General features: G+C 41.8%; 1 protein-coding gene across 1 annotated transcript in view; it reads left to right on the top strand.

The window, feature by feature from the left end:
• Window positions 1–347: 347 nt before the first annotated feature.
• vegfc (vascular endothelial growth factor c) overlaps window positions 348–26744 on the top strand; it is a 77447-nt gene continuing 51050 nt past the window's right edge. The window contains exon 1 of the mRNA XM_079999932.1: window positions 348–730. Within this exon, the coding sequence (XP_079856058.1) occupies window positions 611–730 (120 nt within the window). The 5' untranslated portion in view covers window positions 348–610. The remainder of the gene's footprint in view (window positions 731–26744) is intronic.

Raw genomic sequence — 26744 nt, 5'->3', positions numbered from 1 at the left:
TTAATGTTGTGACTGAAGGGTGTATGTCTTTATTATGAAAAAATGAAATTGTTCTGTGCCAGATACATGACTAAAGGATAAATAAACATGCCTTTTTTAAACAACATAATCTTACAATCTTACGGATTTCCACTTTAAAAAACTAGAGCGTCATTTGATCAGATTAGATGTAAAATGACGTCACAAACCTGCTTCTCCATTTCTTTCACGCGCAACCCCCCCCCACCTCTCTCTCTCTCTCTCTCTCTCTCTCTGTCTCTCTCTCTCTCTCTCTCTCTCCCATTCTGCAGTACGGAGCCTGCCTCGCACGGACGCACCGTTAGCTTACAGGAGGTTGACCCCTTCTCGACAGTTGAAGTGGGGGGTCTCTCGGCGGATTTGTTACACTGACGGACAACTTTTACGCACATTGGAGAGGTTGGAGAGGCAACTTCTGGTTCGGGTGCAAGAAAGTGGAAGAGGGCGACGAGTGGAATGAACCCCATGAGCGAAGGAGACTGAGGATACCCTCAGAGGCACGCACGCGCACGTGCGCACACACACGCGCACAATTTACAAAACATTGTGAATTAGAGTTTTCATAAAAAAAAAACAACAACAACAAAAAAACATGCGCTTGTTGGGAATATATGTTGCGCTCACCTATTGCGTTTGCGCCAACCTCGCCAGTCACCAATTCAGCCACGGCGACTACTACGACTACTACGACCAGGAACAAGGAGACGAACCGGTAAGATTAGGCTGTTTAGTTTTTCTTGATATCAAAAAGGAAATATAAAATACCATATTTGATACTTGTTTTTGGCTGCCACTTTTTAAGCAGCAGCTGCTTAAATGCGTAATGCGTTCTGCATGTGCTCCTCTCTATCTGTACCTATTATTTTCGTTGCTAGTGACGGGGTCCGCCTTTCCCCGGCAGCGAATTTGATAAACCACCAAGTAGGTAAACTGTCCATATGGATGAACGTTCACAGCAAACAAGAACAGTACCCTGCTGATGAACAAACCACCACCACCACCACCACCACTACCTCCAGTGGCCATGGTCAGAAGAAGGCATAACTACTTTCAAAGAAAGCTCAAAAGAAACGATCTTAACTGAACTGTGCGCGTGCAGGGTGGTTCAAGAGGGATTAAGAAAAAATGCGTTTGTGTTTGTTAAGTGAATGGATGTTAGGTCTGATACCTCGCTGCACATCTCCATGGTGGAGATCAGGGATGGACTTGATCGTCACACATCAGCTATACTTTGATGTCGCGCCAAACCAAAGACATGCAGTACTGTACGTCTCTCTGGTGGATCCCAAACCAGAATGATGTCAGCCCATTGGCCAAAGGACTGGTTTAGAGTTATTGATTGATTGAGTGATTGTTTAGTTGATTGATTTCTTTATTAATTTGTTGATTGATTTGTTGATTGATTGATACTTCTTCGGGCTGCCGGTTAGTATCTTCACCCCGGTTTAAGATTTTCCTAGTCGACTAGTAGTCGTCAGTTCCAGCCATTGGGCTTGAACTTTTTAATTTAATTATTTAAATGTATGTTTTTGGGACATCAGCAAATGGTTTGATTACTAAGTTTCCAGGGCCGAGAAAGAATGTTATAACTGACATTGTTAACACTGTGCTACATTACGGATAAATTCAAAACCTAACAGCCCTGTAAATATAAATTTAATTTGCAAGTGCTGCGTGCATAAAGCGAGCCACCTTTGAATTACACCGGCAAAAGCTTCTCATCATAAGCTGTGAATATTCACAATGTCCCGGAACAACCAACTGAACATTTTGCTAATTTATCAATAACAATAACAACACAATAATTTAAAACCAGCCTTTAAAATATAAACGTATTCTACCAGCGCTGCGCAGCACGCACGCATGAAGTGAGCTGCTGGTTAATTACCAGCAAAAGCCGCTCATTCAAGCTGTAATTATTCTTCTAAATGTGTTGGAAAAATTAGCAAGGCAACTGAACATTTCTTTTTGTGAAAACTTGTTTAAAATTAAAAGCCCTCGAGCATTTCATACACCGGTCCAGACATTTTAAGGTTGATTTGTACAAGGCACAGCTCCCAGTGGATTTTTTTTTTCCTGTGACCAGCCGACCAATGAAAAACTTCGACTAATGCTGCATTCACTTGCAACACGGTAGATGACAGACAGCTAACTTCACTTTCTGAACGCCATGACATAACGGCCCTTTCTAAACGGCACTGGGGCTGCAGGGGAAAGGTTCCATGGCAAAACGTGATAATATGTTGCCATGGTGATGTACAAAGAGTCCAATAAAATATATTAAACTAAAGAATTTAAGTTATGTGTGTGTTGCTATAAAGAGGCAGCTTACTATTATTATTTTATCACAAACTTAAATGAATGTTAAATTCTCTCCAAAACATTGTAATCCATTGTTGGTTAACTTGACACAAGCCGGCTATAAAGCATCATGTTCATATCCAAGCAGGTTTGACCATAGATTATTTTGCATTATGTATATATTTATGGATATTGTTATGCGGCTTAGAGAGAGGGCGCATCTATAAAGAGCTGTTTCCTGGTAGTGATCAATGATCTGTTAACTGAGTGATCAATGGCTGATCACCGAGTTATAGCAGCCAAAGGCCATTTCTCTGAATGCAAACGGCCTCTGAAAAGAGCTAGGAGACTGTTGTATAAGATATCCAAAAATCCAAGACATAGTGTGCAAGAAAACTATATTTTGTTTTATATGTGTATTTCATGTCATTGTAGGCCTGCAGGTAACTGATGTGTCAGTGTAGAGAGCTGCCACAGCACACGGGACTTCCACTGTTCATTATGATACAAAAATATGATCTGCAACGAAATGTGGCCGTGGACAAATACATTTTCCAAGGCTAGTTGGAGTTGGCAACACCACCCCTAAAAAATGTGATTGCAACATCTATTACATTTATTTTTTTAATTGCAGTATTTTTCCTCCCGAGTCTTCTCTGGTTGAGAAAACGCTAGCGTTGTCGATAAGGTTTGTGAGCCGTGAACAACAACTCAGGGATCTCATTTGCAAACGAGGATCCGCGAGTCGTGAGTTACTCATGCGCCTGTGATAATTCCATTCACAACTCAGAGCTCTCTAAAAAAGAAACTGGCACAAAAAAATTTGCTAAATCTTTTTTTATGTGACACTATTCGAAAATCTTTTGGAGGCTTCTGAGGACAGATATTTTTTTATAGGTCCGATGACATTCATTATCGACCCTTTCACTGCTGAATCGGACTGTTTGAAAGCCCCATAAGTGACAGATGAAGCAGCTTCTCAAATAGAGATGATCTGAACTTTTTGAGGATGACAGACTGAAATCTGTTCTGGGGAAAGTAGTCATCACACAGTTGCAATTGGAATGAAAGGAATGTCAGAAGCCACATTGAGTCACAAGCTGAGCTTAATAAGGTAGGAAACATTTTCACCCAACAAAACGGTGTTGTTGTTGTTGTTGGTGTGTGTGTGTGTGTGTGTGTGTGTGTGTGTGTGTGTGTCTGTGTGTGTGTGTGTCTGTGTCTGTGTGTGTGTGTGTGTGTGTGTGTGTGTGTGCGGGCGGGCGGTATATTTGAACATACGCTGTGGCTCTTGGCAGTGTTGTGGTGTTTTATTTTTGGCTCTTAGGGTCTGACTCTTTGGCCCCCCTTGTTCTAGACAGCCAAAGCTAATGCTCAGGACAGAACCAGCCTTTTTAGCCAGTGTTCTCTTTTAACACTGTTGCCCTGTCTATAATACCTAAACACTCACCTATCACTGCAAACAGCTGAACCTCTGAATGAATTCTCGTTGGTTCAACAACATGTTGAACAACGTTGGTTCTCTGGATAATCATGGTTATAAATATGTACCAAGCCCTAGAATCTTAAAGGTTATATGTGGAAGCACATCTTCTAATAGTGGCTCCAAAGATTGGCCACGTAACAGTAGTAGAATATGTGTCCAGAGGAAGCGATGTCTCCTCTGGCCATTGTTATACTGTATACAGTACTTCTTGTTCTTCCTTCGGCTGCTCCCGTTAGGGATCGCCACAGCGGATCATCTGCGTCCAATACCTTCTGTTCTGCGCATCTTCCTCCATTATGTCCTCGCATGTGCTCCCTCACCACATCCATAAACCTTCTCTTTGGCCTTCCTCTTTTCCTCTTGCTTGGCAGCTCCGTCCTCAGCATCCTTCTCCCAATGTAACTCTCATCTCTCCTACACACGTGTCCAAACCATCTCAATCTCGCCTCTTTCACTTTTTACAAAACTTGTATACAGCACAATGCAAAAAAATTCCAAAGTCAATAATAATAAAAAACAAATCAAGAAAAATGATATGCCAATGGGGTAAGCTTATTTTGTGATAGAAATTATCCTATAGTCTCAAAAATCAGTTAACATCAATACATCAGATCAGTGTTTTAAACGTTTTTTTTTGCCACAACACAATATTTACAATGAATTATACCAGCAGACGGCACAGCACTATCCTGTTAACCACTAAAAACAGTACAAACCCATGAAACTGTAATTTTTATTATTGCCTAGAATAGTAATGCAAGACTTGCAAATGATTTGTTTGTAGCGAACAAGTGACTCGGCAAAAGAGTGAGCGAGTGAGTGAATCTTTGAATAATATACTGAAAATTAAAGCTGCAAGCAGCGATGACCAGGTCCTTTAAGTGCAAGTGTTAGTGGGACCCGAGATATCGGCGAGGAGGAGTTTGTGAAAGTACGGAGCATGAAAATGACCAAAAAGTGACAAAAATATCACAAAAACACTGCAAATTCAACGCTTTGCCACGCCCAAGCCATGTGGCAAAAACTAAATATTTTAATAACTTTTAACCTTGAAGGTGTCTTGTAGACACTCGGCAAGTTTGAAGTTGATCGGATTACTGGGAGGAGTTCACGAAAGTATGAAGCATAAAAAGTGCCTAAAATATCACGTAAACACAGCCTTTTTTCGAGCATGAATGATACGACTTGAACAAGAACAAGAAGAAGAATAAACAGAGGAATAACAATAGGGTCCTCATCACACATTCTGTAGGATGAGGACCCTAATAATTACTGAGGCCTAAATTGAGGTCCATGGCAACAAAGGTCTAGTCATTGGGCAAAACTCATATTCCGGGATGGACTGGCAATTGGGCAAATGCCAGAATGGTCACCCTACTACTGCTGCATCCCCAGCCCAAGTAGACTGCGCGGTCCCTTGGCATGTCGGGTGGGCCCATAACACGTATTAACATAATATTTGATTGGAGCTCTGACAAGATGTCATCTTTAAAGCATTAACATACCTATAACTAGTGCACTCAATTGTATATATACTGTACTACCTAAGTGACACAGGAATAATGGTCACGGTTGGTAGTAAATTGACAACAATTTGAGTCGTGACTCAAATAACATCAAATTAAATGAATTCAATCATTTTGAAATGTGTTGCACGAGTAGTTGTTTTATTTGCACACTCACAGTTAACATTATACATGTAATACATGCTGCATCATAAACAACTGCCAAAAATATCCGTACATCATCATCAATGACTCTTCAACAGTTTCTTACTCTTGCCGTCACCGTAGCGACTGCCGAGTGCTCATTCTCCAAATGACGAATTAAACTAACGAATTAAACGAATTAACGAACTAACTGAGGACCAGAGTGGGACCGGAAAGACTGAGTCCATGTTATCACCTGAAAACTGTTGTGCACCCATTGTGGTGTTGTTTTGAAAGAAGCATTCCTTTACATAAATAAAGATATTTCCACATAAATTGATGCAGAAAAGGCACAAATTAGTGCATTAAAATTTACCAGAATGCAGGAAATGAAGTGTTTGATGCTCAACATTTCTCCCCACGCCCCCTGTTTTATGTGTCCCACTCGCCCCATGTTCATTCAAAATCTACGCCACTGCTGACGTGCAAATCGGTCGTCCGACCTGGGCATAGTGGCAAAAGACTAATTGAACCATCTCGTAGCAGGTTCCCTCCAAAGATTGCCTGAGGATAGCTGGTGCTTGACACTCGCAGTTTTATCTTGTAAATTGCTAGCTCAAGCTTTTTATGTTAACATTTGGGTGGGCTTGGTGTGGGCCTCTCTGCTGCAAATGCCAGGGCTGTTTTTTGATCCCAGTCTGTCACTGCTCATGTTGAATATGACTGATTTACACTTTTCCCTCCACCAAAATAAATCATTTTGAATAAATTAAAGGATTCTTGTGAAGCCCTCCCTCAATCACCGTGCTTTACACCAACGGAATCAAACAAATGAAGAGTCTGGAAATTGAACGACTCTTTACCCTTTACTGAGTGACTTGTCAAGAACCAAGTCCCAAAAGATTGTCGAACCTTTCATCACTAATACAGTAGTACTCAGTTACAATGTGAAGCTGCAATTCTGGAACTGATTAGATTAGATGAATAAGTACAGCCCTGCGATTTTGATCTTGCAAAAAAAGAGCTAGTTCCATCATCATTTATGCATTTATGCAAGTAGAGTTTGAAACATTTTCATGGCAGCTCTCACTGTTCACTAGTGTGCCAGGACCCGGTAGTACAGGGGAGTATGGAGGAGAACCCTAATTTTGTGTCTCGCACACTAAATGACACTTTCAGCAGCTTATTGATCCAAAACAATGAACCCAAGCTTTGATAAAACGTTATTTTAAAGTTAGCTATGCTACCAATAACGAGAATTTCAGTAAGACCACCCTCGTTCACCAGTCCTGGCACAAAACGTTCTAGTGGTCAGACAGGGAAGCCGAGGGCCCGTTTAAAGAATAAGCGTCAAACGTGTGCATCAAAGCAAGGAAAGGCCAGGGACTAAAGACCGTTGACCGTGACGCGTTGTATTGTTTGACTGAGAGAAACGTTTTTAAGTAAAGAAAGATTTATGTGGCTGTTTTGGACAATTTGATCGATTGATGCAAGACATAGCAATGCAACACACCGATGTAGGAGGAAGATGTGAACTTTTAAGCAGTCAGAGCAAACAATTGTCCAAAGGAAAGCCAGAGAGAGAGAGAGAGAGAGAGAGAGAGCAAGAGAAAGCAGTGAGTGTTCCAAGTCTGTGTGTGTGTGTGTGTGTGTGTGTGTGTGTGTGTGTGTGTGTGTGTGTGTGTGTGTGTGTGTGTGTGTGTGTGTGTGGAATGGAATTGAATGGAGGAGTTGGGCTTCTTGGACCATTACAAAGGAAGGTTTTCAAATTAGCTAGAAAAGAAAAGACCAAATGGAGACAAGTGTCAGAGGGTCAAGTGTGTGGTGTGTATGTCTGTGTGTGTGTATGTGGTATGTCTGTGTGCGGCTTCAGGACCAGATAAGGGGATCAACTTTTAAGCAGTGACATGCAGTTATTTGATCATGCTAGACCCTCTTAATTGGGATGATGAGCCAACCTACATCTTTGTCTGCATTTAAAGAGTTTTTTTTTTTCTTTTTAAATAATATGCCCTTTCGATGTAATCAGAGAGGTTTTGATAGACACATCAGACACCTCATATCCCTGAAGTCCAGAGGACCATTCTCTGATTGATCTCAGGAATTTTCCAACAGAATGTGAGCCTCTTTTGCCCTCATTCATTGAAAACCCCACCTAATAGATAGATAGATAGATAGATAGATAGATAGATAGATAGATAGATAGAATTAAGCACATATTCAAGTTTTCAATTCAAAAATACAATTTCAAAACAAAGTTGAAATTGGCCCATTTGGAAAACAAAATACACCCCATCCCATCTTGTACAGCCAAGAATAACGTTCAATGGGTAATCCTTTAGAATATCCACCTCCCGAGCTGTCATGAAGTCATTCATGAAACCGCCTTCAGACTAGAACTAGAGACCATTTAGTAAAACCTTGTTTTGCTTTCTTGTCAAGCTGAACCCCCCCCCCCCAACTTGTCTAAGCCAAGCAATGCTATTATTATCTTTGAAACTTGATGATTACAAAAAAGATGTTGACGGTTGCTGTCGGTGCAGCAAGGCCAGAAACTTTCTAGGGGCCCCATGTGCATAATCCATACATGACCCACTAAAGTGAGCAGGGCACAGGAGAGTTGAGGCAGACGAATGTGGTGAAATGTCAGGACGCCGTGGCCACATCCACCCCCATGTCTCTATCTTTCCGCACGTTTGGTTTCCACATGACTCTTACTCCATCCCAAATGTGTCTGCTATATATAGCTCATTGTTCAACCCCCTCACCCTTCACTCCTCACCCCTCACTCCTCACCCATAGCTCTCCTCCTCATCATCTCTCTCCGTCTGACCCTCTTCCTCTCATTTCCCTCTCTCGTATTTCGCAACTGTGTGGGAGAATGCTGTGCGTAATTAGCGATCATTTCTCTGGAATTCTAGAAAGTGGGAACGTGCTTTGGGCTGCCCAGCTTGGCACTGGATCACCTCTGACTCAAGGAGATATCTATCAGCCGTTCTGGGGATAGATATCTATCTCGGTTTTTGAATAGAAATATGTAGCGGTTCATGCGAGGAATGACCACCACTGCTTCACACCCCATCATTTTCTTTAACACTGGTGTGACTAAAATATCAAATATAGCAATTGAAATTGTGCTAGAAAGATAGATAGATAGATAGATGGATAGATAGAGGTTGGTTGGTTGGTATGTAGGTAGGGATAGATAGGTAGGTAGGTTGGTAGGTAGATAGGTATGAAAGGATAGATAGGTATCTTGGGAGGCAGCGATGGATGATTAGATTATGGTTAAATTATAGTATATAGTATTTTCTCTTTTGTTCCCAATGCAGCAAAAGGCCAAGGGTTCTGATTCACTTACTGGCATTTTTAGGGGTAGGTCAGAAAGTCTGAAGAAGAATTTCTATCAGTTGCTGCAGAAGTGACACAAACTACATGATAAATCTGTTAGGAATTTCAGTCAGGGTGAAAATAATAAGGACAATTAACCAGAACCTCTTATGTAGCGCTGACTTGCTTTGGACCCAGTGATGTAATGACATGGCACATTATCGGCGGAGTTCCACAGCTCCGTACTTAATAATGTACTCAGCTACAAAACATAACAAAATATTATTCCACTTGCTATTATTGTAATTATGACCATTAGAATCATTCTATCCTCTGTTTGTTGTTAACTTTCATCATGATGTATTGGAAGCCAGCAACTTTGTGTCCAGGCTGCTCTGGGAAGTGGGGAATCCCTCTTTTGATTTCCTTGGGAGGTCTGTTTCGCTCTCTCCCTCTCTCTCCCCCTCTATCGCTCTCTCTCTCTTGCTCTCTTGCTGGAACAATGCTCCCTTAAAACAATGGAATGTAATTAAAATGCAATGTCAATTTGCTAAATTTGGTTCAAAAGGGAAATTTTAGTCTATTTTCGTCTAAGTTTACATGCCCAGACAAACACAACACCATAGTAATTTAAACCTTTTTTTTTACTGTTGTTACCGATTTGTTAGTAATAATTAATTTCAATCTCATTTCAACCGGATTTTAGACTACACTTGCCATCAAAATGGCGTCTGGACGATTAAAGGTGAGGAGAATTGTAATAAAAAGAAAAATTATTGAGAAAGACAGTTTGTGCAAGTGAGAGTCAGACGGACTGGCAGTCAGAGAGAGACGGAGGGGAGTCTACAAAGTCAGTCGCGGCAGTTTCATCATGCACACCAACTTAGGAAACATAAATTATGAATTGCATTTGACTCACTGCCAAAATATGTAGCCCGTGTGTGTGTGTGTGTGTGTGTGTGTGTGTGTGTGTGTGTGTGTGTGTGTGTGTGTGTGTGTGTGTGTGTGTGTGTGTGTGTGTGTGTGTGTGTGTGTGTGTGTTGCGTGCGTGCGTGCGTGCGTGTGTGCTGGGAGCATGCATGACAGAGAGCCAAAGAGGTTTTGACATTGTGCGAGTTTTTTTGTTGTCATAGTATAAGAGGCACCAGATGTAAAGCATGCCAAAATGTTACAGTGTTACATGCGGATTTAGCACGTAGTGTATGTGTATGTGTATGTGTGTGTGTGTGTGTGTGTGTGCATACGTCTGTTCCTATACTGTATGTGTATGCTTGTGGACCTTTGTATGTTTTTGTTCATTGTATAATATGTTAAGTCCACCATCAATACTTACGTGACCTTCAATGACCAATACAATGGAGAGATCTGGTTTCACTTCACTGGCCATAGGTCAAAGGTCAGAGGTCGGTCAAGTCGACAGAGTTAAACGGGAGAACAAGTTTGGTTTTAGGGTTAGATTCTTGAAGTGTACCTCAGTATACCTCAAATGTAAAGTATAATCTTTATGTGCGTGTGTGTGCATGTGTGTTTGTGTGTGTGTGTGTGTGTGTGTGTGTGTGTGTGTGTGTGTGTGTGCGCAGGTTCCTGTACTTCCACAATACACTCAAGTGTTTACACACACACACATACACACAAACACATATGGACACACACAGACACCTTGCCTTCCCATCCATATTAGTGTTCGCTTAATCCGCTTCACACTGTGAAGTTGTCTCTATACAGACATTTCACTGTCTGTATAGAGACTGTCTGTATGTCGCACGCACACATACACTCAAACACACACACACACCACACACACGCACGCACGCACGCACACACACACACACACACACACACACACACACACACACACATACACACATATTGACACACAGAATAACCATCACACCTCCTCATCCCCTTTATAATCTCTCACTATCTTTGCTCCTTTGCCAAGTTCCAAGTGTTCTCTGAAGTCTGGCCAAATTAGTTCATAGTCATTAACAATCCAGTCCCCCCCACCCTCACCCTGACCCCACCTCACACCCCCCCCACCCCACCCCCACACCCCACCCCCACACCCACACCCACACAACCTCTGGCTTTTTCCTCTACTTATCAGTGTCCGTATCTCTTTGTGGTTTGCCTTATTTTTCACTCTCACTCTTATCCTCTTTCTCCTGATGTTGTTGAACGCTTCCCACCCTATCTCTCCTTCATTTTCCCTGGGCATCCATCTATCCATATATGTAAGATTGGGTGAATTTTTTTCCCAAAGGGCCCATTTAAACTTTGTTTTGAATTGGGCTGCCCCCTAAAACGCAATGAGTCGAATCATTTGTCGGTCAGTTGACTGAGATTCTTCAAGTCGAGCAGTCATTTTTTATTAATTTTTTTGTCAGTCAGTATGCATTCAAATAACAGGATAAAACAGATAGAAGTTTACAAAAATGCAGAGGGATAACATTTCAATGAGGAATTATTAGAAGACGCAAACGCAGCTCTCCGGTTGAAAGCACTCCAAAGCAGGAAGCGTGCTGTGTTCAAGGAAACTTGGAAAACCGAACTCACAGAACAAGAACTTCCGTCAAGCACCAGCTGGTCTCCTCCAGCCTCTGGCCATTCCTTGTCGTCCGTGGTCTCACATCTACCCGGACTTCATCACTGGGCTCCCCGAATCGGAAGGTAGCACTACTATCCTCACTGTGGCAGATAGGTTCTCCAAGGCTACTCACTCTATTCCGCTGCCTAAATTGGCCACAGCCAGAGAGACCACCAAAGTCACGCTAAAACAAGTGTTTACAGTGCTTGGCTGCCCTAGAAACATCATTTGTGAGACGGGGCCTCAATTCACTTATTTTTAGTCAGTCATAGTCAGCTTCTCTTTACATCCCTAGTCCAATGGACGGAGGGAGAAGATGAAACAGGAGATGGATACCCTGCTGCGCTGCATGGCTTCACGGAATCCTACCTCATGGTCCAGACAACCGTTTTGGGTAGAATATGCCCATAACACCTTGCTCAGCTCTGCTTCTGGCCTCTCTCCATTCCAGTGTTCCCCAGGGCTGTCAGCCTCCTCTTCTTTTCTAACAGGAATGTGAGGCCAGCGTCCCATCTGTTTAACTGCCAATGTACCTGGAGGCTGTCTGCTGCCACTCTACTACGGACCTCTGACTGCTATCGGAGATCAGCCAACCTTCACCGCACCCTGGCTCCCGCTCACACTTCATTTGAGTTCTGGCTCACTATGCAGGACTTACCCGTCTGGGTTGAGTCCAGAAAGCTGGCTTCACTCTTTGTAGGGCCATTCATCATAGCCCAGATCATCAACCCAGCAGCTGATCGCCTTTGTCTCCCTGGTCTTTCTGTATCCATCCCACCTTCCACATCCCTCAAATCAAGCCGTTTTAAGTCAAATCAAGCCAGTTCTCCTCCGGACCCCACCCTGATAATTGGTGGGTCTCCCACATATACGGTCTGTCACCTAATGAGGTCTTTGTGCAGATGAGGGGGTCTTCAGTATCTGGTAGATTGGGAGGGATAAGGACCTGAGGAGAGGTTGTGGATTCCTACACATGCCATTCTGGACCCATCCCCATCCTGGACTTCACCCGAGACCATCCGTACCAACGGTGGGACGTCAGCTCATTACACTGCACTTTCAGCACTACGACCTGTTCCCTGTACCTTCCGTCCAAACCTCTGTCTGATTCCTTGAACCCTCATTCACTGCCTGTTCCTTGCAGAATAGGTTTGCCTTCTCTGACCGATCTCCTGGTTTTGACACCTGCCTTTTTTTTTTGCTTTGACTTCTTATCTGATTGTCTTTGTGTCATGCTTATGGGTTCACATCAGTTCTAAGTCATAGAGCATAAGAGAAGTGTTTATGTTTGATGTTGAAGTGTTTAATGAAAATGTTAAATTGTAACAATTGTTGTGGGTGCTGCGCCGTTGCTATGCAAAATCCTGACGTGGTTTATAGCACTGGCAAGCCCCCCCTTAGTGCCACTGTGTGTGGCTAGTAGCGGTGGTGTTCATGAATTGGATTTTATTGGCAATTTGTTTTAAATATGTGCAAATAGCATCGGTGCATAGATACACTATTTGTATGGCAGCGCAGTTAGGGGTGCATTTCATGGGTTGCAGGTGCTTTGTAAATTACATACTTTCTTTTTGGATTATTTGAACAGGTGTTGCAGCCGCAAAAGCCGTGAATTTGTCGGGTACAGCCCTAGTATTGAAATTCTATTTTTAGATGGAAAACTTGGATTTATGCTTCTATCTACAAATCTAATTGTGTGTTCTAAATTCTATCTATCTATCTATCTATCTATCTATCTATCTATCTATCTATCTATCTATCTATCTATCTATCTATCTATCTATCTATCTATCTATCTATCTATCTATCTATCTATCTATCTATCTATCTATCTATCTATCTATCTATCTATCTATCTATCTCTAAGTGAAGCCTTGTTAAAATGTGCATTCTTTTCTCAAATGCATCCCATTATAATGCATGGAAATCCCTAAAATCTCTGTATGTTTGCGAGAATAACAGTTTTCAGCAGGTAAAATCTCCCCTCATCCATTGTGTCAAATGCGCTCATACATAGAAAAAAGGTGCCAACTGGAACCCAACCTGCTTCTGAAAATGGTATAAAAAGAAAAAATGCCATGAAAAGAACAAAAAATGATCCTTGGTTCTTTAAAGAACCATTTCCAAATGTACGTGGTAGCAACTATCCAAAAACTCAAACAAGAATTAGGAAGCTTTTAATATCCCTAGGAACATTAATAACCATACATTAAATAAAGTGGTTCTTCAGTCAGTGATAGTTATTTTTGAAGAAACCTGACACATAATGTTTTGAGTACATAATGGGTCCAGATTCCCATATTCCCCACATACATATATATACATGGGCGGCATGGTGGTGCAGTAGGTCAGCTCTGTCACCTCACAGCAAGATGGTTCCTGGTTCGAACCCGGGTTGGGGCCTTTCTGTGTGGAGTTTGCATGTTCTCCCTGTGCCTGCGTGGGTTTTCTCTGGGTACTCCGGTTTCCTCCCACATTCCAAAGACATGCAGGTTAGGTTAATCGGTGACTCTAAAATTGACCGTAGGTGCAGGTCCAGTGTGCATGGTTGTTTGTCTCTGTATGTCGCCCCTGTGATAGACTGGCGACCTGTCCAGGGTGTACCCCGCCTCTCGCCCAATGACAGCTGCGATTGGCTCCAGACCCCCCGCGATCCCACGACGATAAGCGCTATAAATAATGGATGGATGGATGGATGGATATCTATACATATGTTCATACATATATGCAGTGAAATGTCTTTGCAACGCACCAGGAGATTATGCACAATAGTTACTAAACTAAACAAAATAGCTAAATCAATTCCTGCCTAGCAAACTAACTGATTCCTAAAACAAAATGGAGTTAGTAAATAAAATAAGACTCAAAAAGATAATACAAACTGGGGGTACTGAAGGGAATAGAGTTATGTATACAGGATAGGCTATTTGTATGCACAGTAAAGTGCATGAGTATGGAGAACAGTTATACAGTAACTTGCAGTACAGTATGCTACATACAGTACAGTAAGGCAGTGGGGCCTATGTGAGTGTTTCAGTGCTTTTTGTTAGGACCCCTGGTGAGTTCAGCATTGACAGTTCTTATGGCTTGCGGGAAGAAACTCTGTCTCAGTCTCCCTGTCCTCACTGTGTGACTGCAGAGGCGCTTGCCTGACTGCAGCAGCTGGAACAGTCCGTTGTTGGAGTGGTGAGGATCCTTCATGATCCTGTGGGCTCTGCTATTATACCTCCTTGTGTATAAGTCCTGCAGGGAGGGAAGGGGAGGGTTGTTACAGTGGTACGTTGGGCTAAACGCACCACCCTCTGCACGGCCCGCCTGTCCTGAGCGGTACAGTTCCCAATTTTGTTCAATGTCCCCAGTACATCTAGTCTTGTTTTTCTTAGTTGCATGTAGTCAGGAAATAGCTATTGCCCATATTCAAGACAAGTATGTAATGCACTTAAACTCCCACCTTCCAGGTGGCTTAGAAAAGGACTTTAGGGAAGATACAGCACAATAGAAAAGAAGAATTTAAATTCTGAAAGAAGTTACCCTCACAGTCATACAAAGCATTGGCCCGACTACATGACCTGAGCAAGGGTGAAGAGATGTTGATAACTTTGCTTTTTCCATCGAAAGCAAATGCATAAGCAGTGCCCGTATTTATTAGATATCTGAGTCAATCAATCAATCCTATGAATCACAGTAAATGTTTGGCTAGGAGTAGAAATATTTCTACCTCGGAGTAGAACATAAAAGTTAGTTACTAGCTTTTGAGAAAGAATGACATTGCCGTTTCACGATGGTCTGAGGGGCAAAATGGAAACGTTAAGTGACCTATTGCAGTCCAACGCGGCTTTGTAGTCTTTTTCTTAAACGTAAGCATTCTTGTCTCTGATGGGCTTCTTCCTCTTCGGGCTGCTCCCGTTAGGGGTCGCCATAGCAGATCATCTGCCTCCAATACCTTCTATTCTGCGCATCTTCCTCCCTTACACCAACCGCCTGCATGTCCTCCCTCACCACATCCCTAAACCTTCTCTTTGGTCTTCCTCTATTCCTCTGACCTGGCAGCTTCATTCTCAGTATCTCAGTATCCTTCTCCCAATGTAACTCTCATCTTTCTTACACACGTGTCCAAACCATCTCAATCACGCCTTTTTCATCAAACTGTCCAACCTGAGCTGTCCCTCTAATGAAGTCATTCCTAATCCTGTCCATCCTTGTCACTCCCAATGAAAATTTCAACATCCTCAACTCTGCCACCTCCAGTTCAGCCACCTGCCTTTTCGTCAGTGCCACCCCTCTAAACTGTACAACATAGCTGTTCTCACCACCGTCCCGTAGACCTTCCCCCTCCCTCTTGGTGGAACCCTTCTGTCACAGATCACTGCAGACACTCTTCTCCACCCACTCCACCCTGCCTGTACTCTCTTCTTCACCTCGCTCCCACACTCTCCAGTGCTTTGGATGGTCGACCCCAAGTACTTGAACTCACCTCTACTCCTTGCATTCTCAGCTTTTCGCAGCCCTCCCTCTCATTCAGGCTCATGTATTCTGTCTCACTCCTGCTGTCTTTCATTCCTCTTCTCTCTAATGCATGCCTCCACTTCTCCAGGCTCTCCTCAACCTGCTCCCTACTCTCACTACAGATCACAATGTCATCCGCCATGATCATAGTCCACAGAGACTCCTGTTAACCTGCTAACTTCATCTGTTAACCTGTTCATCACCATTGCAAACAAGAAAGGGCTCAGAGCTGATCCTTGATGCAATCTTTCCTCCACTTTGAATGCCTTTGTTGCGCCTACTGCAGACCTTACTACTGTCTGACTGCCCTCGTACATATCCTGTACCACTCTTACGTACTTCTCTGCCACCCCCGACTTCCCCATGCAATACCACACTTCCTCTCTCGGCACCCTATCATATGCTTTCTGTAATTCCACAAAGACGCAGTGCAACTCCCTCTGGCCTTCCCTCTACTTTTCCATCAGCATTCTTATAGCAAACATTGCATCTGTAGTACTCTTACCTGGCATGAAACCACACTGCTGCTCGCTGATCCCTACCTCTCCTCTTAACCTAGCCTCCACTACCCTTTCCCTTAGCTTCATGCTGTGGCTGATCAACTTTATGCCCCTGTAGTTACTACAGCTCTGTATGTCTCCCTAGTTCTTGAAGATGGGTACCAGAACACTTCTTCTCCACTCCTCTGACATTCTCTCCCTTTCCAGTCTTGTTAGGAACGCCACTGCCATCTCACCTAAACATTTCCATGCTTCCCCAGGTATGTCATCTGGGCCAACTGCCTTTCCACTCTTCATTCTTCATCTCTGATGGGCTAATGATCATAATCTGCGTATTATTATGGGTACTGTAAGGACAATCAAACTTTGATCATTCCACAAATTGTTGGCTGTGATAGACCTAAATCATCAGTATTGATGATATAGCAAAGTTATATCTCCCCTGTTGCCCCAAACTTTAGTTTCTGCAGAAAGTGCGTAAGAAAGTGCCTCTTCCCATAGGTAGTATAACGACTTCCCGACAAATATCAATCACAAAAAAACATTACAATCTCTATCCGAGCAATATAAGTCCATTTTTAAGTTGAGCACAAAAAAACACATGATTATTAATGTGGGGGAGGAGAGATGTTTCGAGATGATTTGATATCGCTTGACATTAAGAGATATCGTTTTGATAGGAATGGAATTATCTCTGTGACTGATCTTGTCGGTGCCAAGTGGCAACCATTACGGCTGCCTGAACGCCATCTGCTTGGAACTCCTAATGGGTTAAGACAGCTATCCACCTCGCCTGCCTAGGTTCATTTTGGGCATTTTGGACCGATTTCGTACTCCTATCCCTACTTTGAGCTAGCAAATCCTTGCCATGCTGCACAACTTTACACAGTTCCACTTAACTTTTGTTTTGATTCTGAAGCAGTGTTTTTATTAAGAAGTACAACTAAAAGAGGGTTGACATAATATGTTTCGGGCCACAATTTTATTGTGGTCAAAAGCCAAAAAAACAAAAAGGACCAAAAACTAAAATTCTCCCACGGTGGAGTGCAACCCAATCTGCTATGTGCCCAGCTTTGCCAGATGGCTGAGTCCATCACTCTTCTTAAGTCAAAAGAAACTCATTTGCTTCATCTAAATCTGACAAAATGAACCTAAAAAAGCTAAAGAGAGAGTTAAAGAGATTAGAGAGCCCCGCCGTCGCCATAAAGCCCATGAGGCTCTCCAAAGATTTGAGCAGAATGTAGATGAGCCCAGAGGGTCAAAGAGGATCAACTTGTCCAGTGCTAATGAAGTAACAATATTGTAAATCTTAGGTGAACATAGCAATGAGACAAGCATACTGTATGTATCCTAACGGATTAAAAAAAAAAAAGCAAATTATAAGTTTAAAAATCTGCGAAGTTAAAGATGTCTGAAAGGAAATCCTGGTCAAGCCTGGTGGCATTTTGACTCCTGAACGGCAATCGCTGAAGATGGACCTGCTGACCTCTCCGAGCACACAAGCTAGTCTCTGGATAAGTGGGGCTGAATGGGGTGTTGGCGGACCCTGAATGGGAAGAGTGAATCAGGGTCAATGGGGATAGAATGCATAATGAAGTAACCCCACCACATAAAGAAGTCTTAGCTCTGTAACTCTTAAGCCTTCTAGAAAAAAAGTTTTTGCAGAGGTGCATTTACACTGCAAAAAAAAAAAAAGGCAAATCATCTTCCAATATGATGAGAAAATTAACTTGATACAATTTCCTAAAACATGGGAAGAAAAAAATTACAGTCTGGCAGCTCACAAGAGGGGCATTCTTAAAATAAGGAAATGGCGGGAATTGCTTTACTCTTTAAAAAATTAATTGTTTCAATCAAAGTTATCCCTCAAATTTGCTATTTTTCCTTAGTTTCAAAGTTTTTTACATTACAGCAAGTCATGTCATGTTAGCAACGCAATGCTTGGTGCCTGTGCAAATTCTCAACAGTGCAGATAAATAGTAGTAGAACAAGTTGAACAAGTTAAAGTGACTCAATAAAGTAAAAAAAAAAAGTACAAATAGAGAAATATTGACCAAAAATTTGAAATCTATGTGAGAAAACTATGAAAATCGAAACATTTATTATTATTGTTGGGGGTATTAATTGTGTGTCAGGATAGTCGCTGAGATAATTGCAGATCTATTTTCCCCAAAAGAAAACAAAATATAGAACCGTTATACTATCCACACTGTGTGCTGTACAATTCTAGGCCAAATAAAAAAAAAACAACTGTTTATTTTCATGATCTAGCTTGTTAAGATTCCATTCTTTGGCACTTTAAACAGCCAAGATCATCCAGAACAAATTTTCATTCACAGCTCACACACACACACACACACACACACACACACACACACACACACACACACACACACACACACACACACACACACACACACACACACACACACACACACACACACACACACACACACACAGCAGAGCAGTAGAATAAAGCCAAAGCCAGGCCTTCAGACTGCTCTCAATGCCGCACTCACTCCAGCAGCTGAGCAGCAAATGCCTTTTTTGTTATATCTTATAAGTTCCGAAACAAATTATCGATTGGCATGAAAATTTTACTTCTGTCATTACTGCATTCACAACACACACTCACAATTCACACATTCTGCAACTGCAATTCTGCAACTGTAATACCTTAAACATTCTGTTTAAGGTATTATTGTAAGTTGGTTGGCCCGTATGTAATATTATAGTCATTTATTATATTTATATTTTATATTATAATATTGCTACAGCAAAACTATCATAACATGAAATGTCTTCACACAACCATATCTTATTTTAATGACATAGTGACACAGGGAATAGTCATGATCGTATCTTGTAGGTATTATTTATTGGCCATTGGTCATATATTGCTAATCTCCACTGCATTTTAACAGACATCTGGTCTGCCAACTTGGTAGGAAACCTGTTTCCACAACAGGGATTTCCTCTCAAGGTCCCGATAAATCCCCAAGGAAGGATTGTAGAGCTTGGGGAATTCGGACACAGCTGAAATTAGTTTCTGCTCCACATTGCACAGATTCTTCCTGTCTACTTCAATTCTTGTTTCTATTGGCCCAGCGGGGATTTCATCACAGAACAGAATGTCACATAAAAGTTCAACCAAGATGAACTTTGGGCGCAATGCTGCCGTGCAGTGCCACTCACACTGCCTGTTAAGGCCCCTTCAGTCTCATTAGGATGATGAACCCAAAAATACAAGAAACCCCCCCATATCGAATATTAATTTCAATATACATATTCCTGCCATATGGAAAAATGTACCAAGCGATGAACCAAGTATGTGCCATACCCTAAGATTTTTTGTACCATTACACACCAATTCTTTGTGTGGTGTGGTCAGTGATATAGCCCCAAACTGGCCCTGGTTTCCTGCTCTGTGATGGACAGTCGTATATGTTGAAGTGATCAAACGTACGTAGCGTCCACGACATCATCCATTTCTGAAGAGCAGATTTGAAGCTTTCTGTTTTGTCCCTTGTTTCTGTCTTAATTTCTCACCCTTTATTGTCTGTCTTGCCTCTCTCTCTCTCTCTCTCTCTCTCTCACTGCATTTCAGCTGAACAGCAGGTTTTGCACTCAGACTCTGCACCCATCAGTAGACCATTAAAAATTGAAATCTGATTGAAACTGACAGCACTGCCACATTGCACGCTGTGCGCACGTGTGTACGTCTGCGTTTGCAGATTCACCTGCAGCAACTATTCGGCCTGTGTGTCCCAGCCTTTTGTGCATGTATTTGTGTGTTTATGTCTGTACAATATGGCTGCCTTTCAAGAATAACAGAGTATATAAACTCTCATAATGTCTTTTCCCACCGCTAAACTGTGGACTGGACTGTAGGTTAGCACCTGTATTCTTCTCTTCTTCTCTGTGACGTTAACCGGCTGCAAATGCTCCCATTTTTTATGGTAAAACCCAACACCACTTTGTTTTTACGACTGTTTAAGTGGTGGTTTTACTAATGGCTGGTTTTACAAAGTGGTTGGTTTCACGGTTAATTGTGCCAGACCATGGAGTGTGGCAACATATGGAGTAATAGCTGTTTGATGAATCAAAAGGTCAAATTGTATATACAAAAAATAAATAAAAGTTTAGATATATTATGACAAAAAGGTTTTAAATTAAATTAATTAAAACCTTTTTTCATAATATATTTAAACTTAAATTTTTTTTGTATATCCAATGCCTCCAATTAGCTTATTAATAAAAGTGAAGATACATGACAGATACAGATTCTGACTTTATTTATTACCTTGGTCCAATCTTGATACAGAGTTCTTCATCCGTCTCCCATTTTCTCCGTGTAGGTGTTCCCATTTTTTCAGATGCTAAAGATGTCGGCGCCAACAGTGCAAGTTGTGCCTTGTGTCCGAAATGGTGTATTAGCATACTGTTTAGTGACAAGTGTGCTTTGGAACAACATTTAAGCCCCCAACATGGTGGCACGCTGGTGCAGTGCATTGCACTGCTGCCTCACAGCAAGAAGGTCCTGGGTTCGATTCCCACCTGGGGCGCTGTTGGCACTGTGCTCCGGCGGGTTATCTCCCAAATAGGAGCCTTTCTGTGTGGAGTTTGCATGTTCTCCCTGTGCTCACATGGGGTTTCCTCCACCTCACGTCAGTAAGGACCCCCACCAAAAACATGCACCCATCATGGTCTGACCAGCAATGGACATTTATCACCTGGTCCCCGGGTGCGTCCACGTATGCTGCCCACTGCTCCTGGCTGTGCCCCCGGAGGAAGGACAAGACAGGATGGGTCAAAAGCAGAGAATCCATTTCACCGGCCACCATCAAAGTGTGTGTGCAAGCATGTGTTGTAGTGTTGTGTGACGAATAAAGACTGTTTCTTCTTTCATTTAAAAGAGTTTGGGGCGACTCTCGTAAATGGTAAATGTCCAGTTGAGCAAACTACTCGACGGCCACTAGCGGGGAGGATCCACCTGTCGGATGCGTTTTCGAATTTGTTGTGAAACCGGCTTGAGGAGTCTGTGATGGAAACTATGAATTAGTGTGTCTCAATCAGAAACGTAAATGGTGCAATGCACAACAAATTCTACTGGTCTGGCTTCTTTACTTTAACTTAATCACACATGCCAATATGGGAAATTCAAATAAAGCTTGAGTGTTTCTGAGAGTTTTAGTTTTCCAAACTTACTGAGAAAAGTGTGCTCGTACCTCAGTGTTTGACAAGAGAATTGAACTCTATAATGCAGCTTTCCTTCTCTCTCTCAGCAACCTAGTGAACTACTAGGTAGGTGGTCTTATCAGGATAGGATATTTGTTTTACTCTGTGTGTGTGTGTGTGTGTGTGTGTGTGTGCAGAAGAGTTAAAGATTCATTGGGGCACTATGCTTGTTTTTGTCACGCACTCACACAGATACACAGTTTACATGATTTGTAACCGCTGCATGCTACCTTCAAAACAAGTGTGGGTGATGTCACCCAAGCGTGCACACAATGTGTCTGTTGCAAAACAAATACAGACATTTATGTTTTCAAAAAGTAAACACTTCGCCAAATGGAATTCAAGTTTTTACACGTGCAAGGAGGTTGAAGACATTTTACACAAAAACATAGTTTTTTTCAAGGTTGTTCCGAGCTTTCCTGGATTGTAGTTCATAACAAACAGAGCTCAGTAAACACTTTCGCGTCTCCTTATAAATTTTTGATTACATAAGACTTGCAAGGATGATGACAGACTGTTAACTGTTTACGCGCTACTGGGTTGCATCACACATTTTGACTTAATGCCTGTCCATTTTGTAGATTTGGATGTCATTAGGTTACATCCATGCATCATGTAGCGAGAGGTATGGGTCTAAAGTCAACAGCTGGACCATGCTGAGATGGTCTCAGCTGGTCAGAACAGATTGCAAGAAAGCAACCATGTTGGCCACATTGCGGTAGGAGATAATATTATTATCAATAGTCAGTTCTGAATGGGAAAATCCATGGCGCTTCTGTGTCAATAGCCAGCCCTCAGAGTTTTAGCTTGTTCACTAGTCAGCACACACATTTTTCATCACCCATTATAATTTTCCGGATGATGTGTGATGATGACTGATGAAAAGTTCGGCCTTTTTTGGAGATTGGGCTCTTAACGAGTGACTCAGTAAAAATATTTGTTCAGTTTTTCTGTTCCATTCATTTGATTCAGTTGGTGTACCAAGTCAGAAGAGTTGGTCCAGCTCCAGTTATGAATGGAATTCTCACTCAAGAATCATTTGATGCTGTCAAAAGGATTTATTTAGGAGTAATGCAACCTGTTAATCAGTCACATTCAATATGCAGGTCTGCATATTCAGTCAGCTGTTTTCCTCGAGATTTGAGTCTCTCACTTCGCGTGACTCCCAACTCCTGAGTCATTTAAAGGATTTGTTCGCTATGAACAAATCGTTCGGGATTACAACACCACTTGTGAGCCACTGACCTTGTTACTGCCCAGGAGCTTCACAAGGTGATCAGTGTATACTACGAAGATCCCAATACATTCATTTGTTTCAATATATACAAATACATACAAGAGCAAGTGCATAACAATTGCAAATGATAATTTCACGGCACGTGTGACGTACCATTCATTTCGCTTATTATTCCAGGGGGGTTTGAGATTTCTGGCACACATCACGACCACAGTTTATAGGAACGAGTGCTAAATTGTCCCAAGAAACCCATTCTGAACATGTTCTGTCATTTCTTTGTGGAAACACCATGAAAGCTGAAATTGGAGTTTTTCACAGAAGGCTGGCAGATATAGATAAGGTAAACAAATGCCAAATAATGCTGGTTATTTTGCTGTAATTGAACTGGACTAAATTGCACCTACAACACATTACATAACACATTTATGATATCACATAATATCACACACATTTATATTGATAATACATATATTTATGAAATCATAATAAAGTAATGTAATACACAGTTAGACTTTAACATGAAATCTTCACAGCCCAATTATGACTCATTCATCTGGTATAGTTTTACAATATAATAGGAAGAGATTTTTATTGTTTCAAAACAAATTTAGTTTCCAGCTTGACAAAACACAGCGGACATCACACACGAAAGTCAGCACATGCATAAAAATGATATTAACAACATTTATGGAATCATACACGGGTGATATAACCGCTGAAAATCCCCCTGGCTCTCTTTGCTGTTACTTGGGCTCAGATTTGAAATAAAACGTCAGGTCTTGGCCAATATTGGACTATTTCTCCCTCTCCCTCCCTCTCTCTCTTTCTCTCTCTCTCTCTCTCTCTCTCTCTCTCTCTCTATCTCTCTCTCTCTCTCTCCCTCTCCCTCTCGTAAGTGTTCTGCCATCTGTTCCACCAGAGTTTCTTTATGGTCATTTCAGTGGTTTTCCTGTTCCTTCAGTCAGAAACATAACGTTTGATATAAGCGCCGGGAGCAGCGGGTGGGAAGATGTTAACTCTCTAGGGAAAACTTAAACGCAACTGTAGTGGAATTCTTTAGAGGCCTTGAGGGAGACAAAAGAAAGGTTGACTTTCCTCCTGGTGGCTCAAAATTTATTTTGGATTTCAACCCTTGATGATAGGCGATCGCAGCGTTTTTGGCTCGGGTTTCGGGGTTGAGTTGAGGACTTCTCAAGAAACGCGTCATTTCCGATATATGATGCATGGTTTGTGGAGCTAGTTCTGTCAGACAACTTGACGGCGGCACACATTTCTATGGCCTTTTTGGCCGGCCTATTTAAGCAGCCAATTCCTGCCCTATCTGCTTTGCAGCCTGCTTGCTCGCTGCGCTGCTGCACTCCCTCCACCTCCCCTACATCTACCTGTGGGCTATACTCTTATATCCAATGGGGGAATTCAAGCTCACTCCTTTATTTCCCAGCCCAGATGCCCTCAAACTCAAACGATGTAAAATAAATAAAGATCATTGTTAAGTAATTCTATGAGTTGTCTGTCAGAAGTGAAAAAAAAGTAAAGGTAAAGATTCATTAAGGGTACCCGATCCATATTTCACATAATTAAGCTGTTCCGATGTGATTCGAAAGATTCAGCAGGGATTTAGGATAAATCTCAAAGCTCAAAAACAAGACAACAAGAGACACAATATCCGGAGTAAATAGTCCGGACAGATTTCTGGAATGTTTCCCGCCAGCCTTCCGGCGAGACCAAGTCCATTTGGATTGGAAAGCCCACACAAAATATTCTCGGCGCGTCGGGAGTGTCAGTTGATGATGCTGCAGACAATGTCGAACAGCCCACTGCTGCTTTGAAGCGGTGAATAACCCCTCGCTCGCGTTGCCAGAAAGTAATTGAGCTGTGTTTGGAATGACGTTACTCGACAATGTTGATACAACGCATTCCAGAGCAGCGTGTAAATTTGCACATATTTTTGTTGACGCCCTGCTGCTGTTTTTTCCACATTTCACATTTACGGATGGACCTGTTCTCGGAGGGGGAGTTTTATTAATTTATGTGTAGGTTTTATTGATTTATGTCTTAATTTAATCACATTATACCGTGGCTGCAGAGAAGACTTGTTTCTGATTGGCTGACAGGCATCCAGTAATATCATATGTTACATAGCTCAACGGTGAGTTATATAAAACATCCTGGTCTTAAGTTTTTACTTATACTGCATATCTCTTTGCCATAAGTGAGGTGCATAAAAAGTGCAAATTAAGTTTCAGAACTTCAGTTTAAGGTGCATCAGTTGAAGTTTTTGGCTGCTGCAAGAACATGTTCGATCCCATTATTTATAACTGTTCATAGCATATCTCGTATTACTATTACCATCTAGAAACTCTGCGCTCTGCTTCAGCTTCTCACTGTCCTCCAATGCAGTCCAATGGGGCAAACATTGTGTTTGTGTTTAATGTGTTTGTCTTTTTTTAGTTATCAATAAAGGTATTTATTTATTTACTTTATTTATTCATTTACTTGATGGCTCATACACAAGCAACAAATTATTCATTTCCCAGTACCCTTATTGTCATGAAGGGTACTGCGTGCGTCTGTGTGTGTGTGTGTGTGTCTGTGTTTATGTACATGTGTTTGTGTAGTATATGGCTACCTCAACCCGAAATGATGGCTTAATCTGGTATCAATCAGAGCCTTGTGACTCATTGACATATATGTTGACAGCATCTTGGGAAAAAATCTGAAAACTAGTGAAAAAAAACAAACTTAGTAAAGTTTAAAGAGTTTTTAATCTCAGTCTTCCCTGTCACATAGCCCGGCAAAACATCAAGGCTGTCACCCAAACTGGTGCAGAATGAACAGTGATGAATTTCTAGCAGAAGCAATCTGTTTTTGTATTGAGTATAATTCAAGATACAGATGTACAGTAAGAAAGGCAGACAGAGAGAGAGAGAGAGAGAGAGAAAGAGAGAGAGAGAGAGAGGGAGAGAGAGAGAAATACAAATACAAACACAGAGAGATGGAGGAGCCAGAGGATGGAGGAAACAGAGATGACAACGGAAACAGGGGGAATACTATGCAATATTGAAGAATTTCCAGCAAAGAATTCCAAGCCGCTGGATCAAGGTTTATCCGGAATCCCACTGACAGACTTGCTGTGACTCTGTTCACTTCATGATTAGTTCAGATTTGCTGCAATATTTTTTTTTCTTTTAGACGGCTGATGGGATTCTAAGCCAAACCTGTTCAGGCCAAGCACTAGTCCCAGGGCATTCTGTTAGTAGACTATTTCCAAAAGCACCTTTAAATTATGGCTGTTCCTTCTGTCACAATATGTTATGGGAGCCTAGTCTGCAGTGCTTGCACACCGCAATATTTCCCAGTGCTTTTCGCTTACAATTTGAGTATACAATGGTCTCTGCCATACAAATCACTAATTTTACATACCAAATAGTATGCAAATTTCCAAAAAATTTGAAATAACAATTCAGTAAGTTAGGTTCTCAAGTTCTGAACAAGAGCCTGCTACTGTTAAGTAGCGATGCAAGTCTGGAGCCTATAATCTATATAGGACTGCATTATTTTGGAAGCTCTGCAATAAATTATGCTATACAGTTTGCAGAAGTTATTTTTCATTTGTTTGATTTGCTTTAAAGTTTTCTGTTCCAACATCTTGGAATTGCATTGTTCGGCTTATATTAGTTGTACTAAAGTAAGTAAACGCTGTGACCCTATAAGTGTGTCCTTGCTCCCCCACGTGGGCCCATTGACTCTCCATTTCCTCCAAACTCAAACAAAGTGACTCGACCTTGTAATCCTGCAACAAAAAAAGAGGAAACAATCGTTTCTATTTCAGTGGACACAGAGCATTTATTTGCGGCTGCCCTTTGTCAATTGTTTGTTTTCGGTTTCTTTG

The sequence above is a fragment of the Zeus faber genome (assembly GCF_960531495.2).
Source record: "Zeus faber genome assembly, chromosome: 4".
NCBI lineage: Eukaryota > Metazoa > Chordata > Actinopteri > Zeiformes > Zeidae > Zeus > Zeus faber.
The sequence above is the reverse complement of the archived record's forward strand: the minus strand, read 5'-3'. Positions and strand labels throughout refer to the sequence as shown.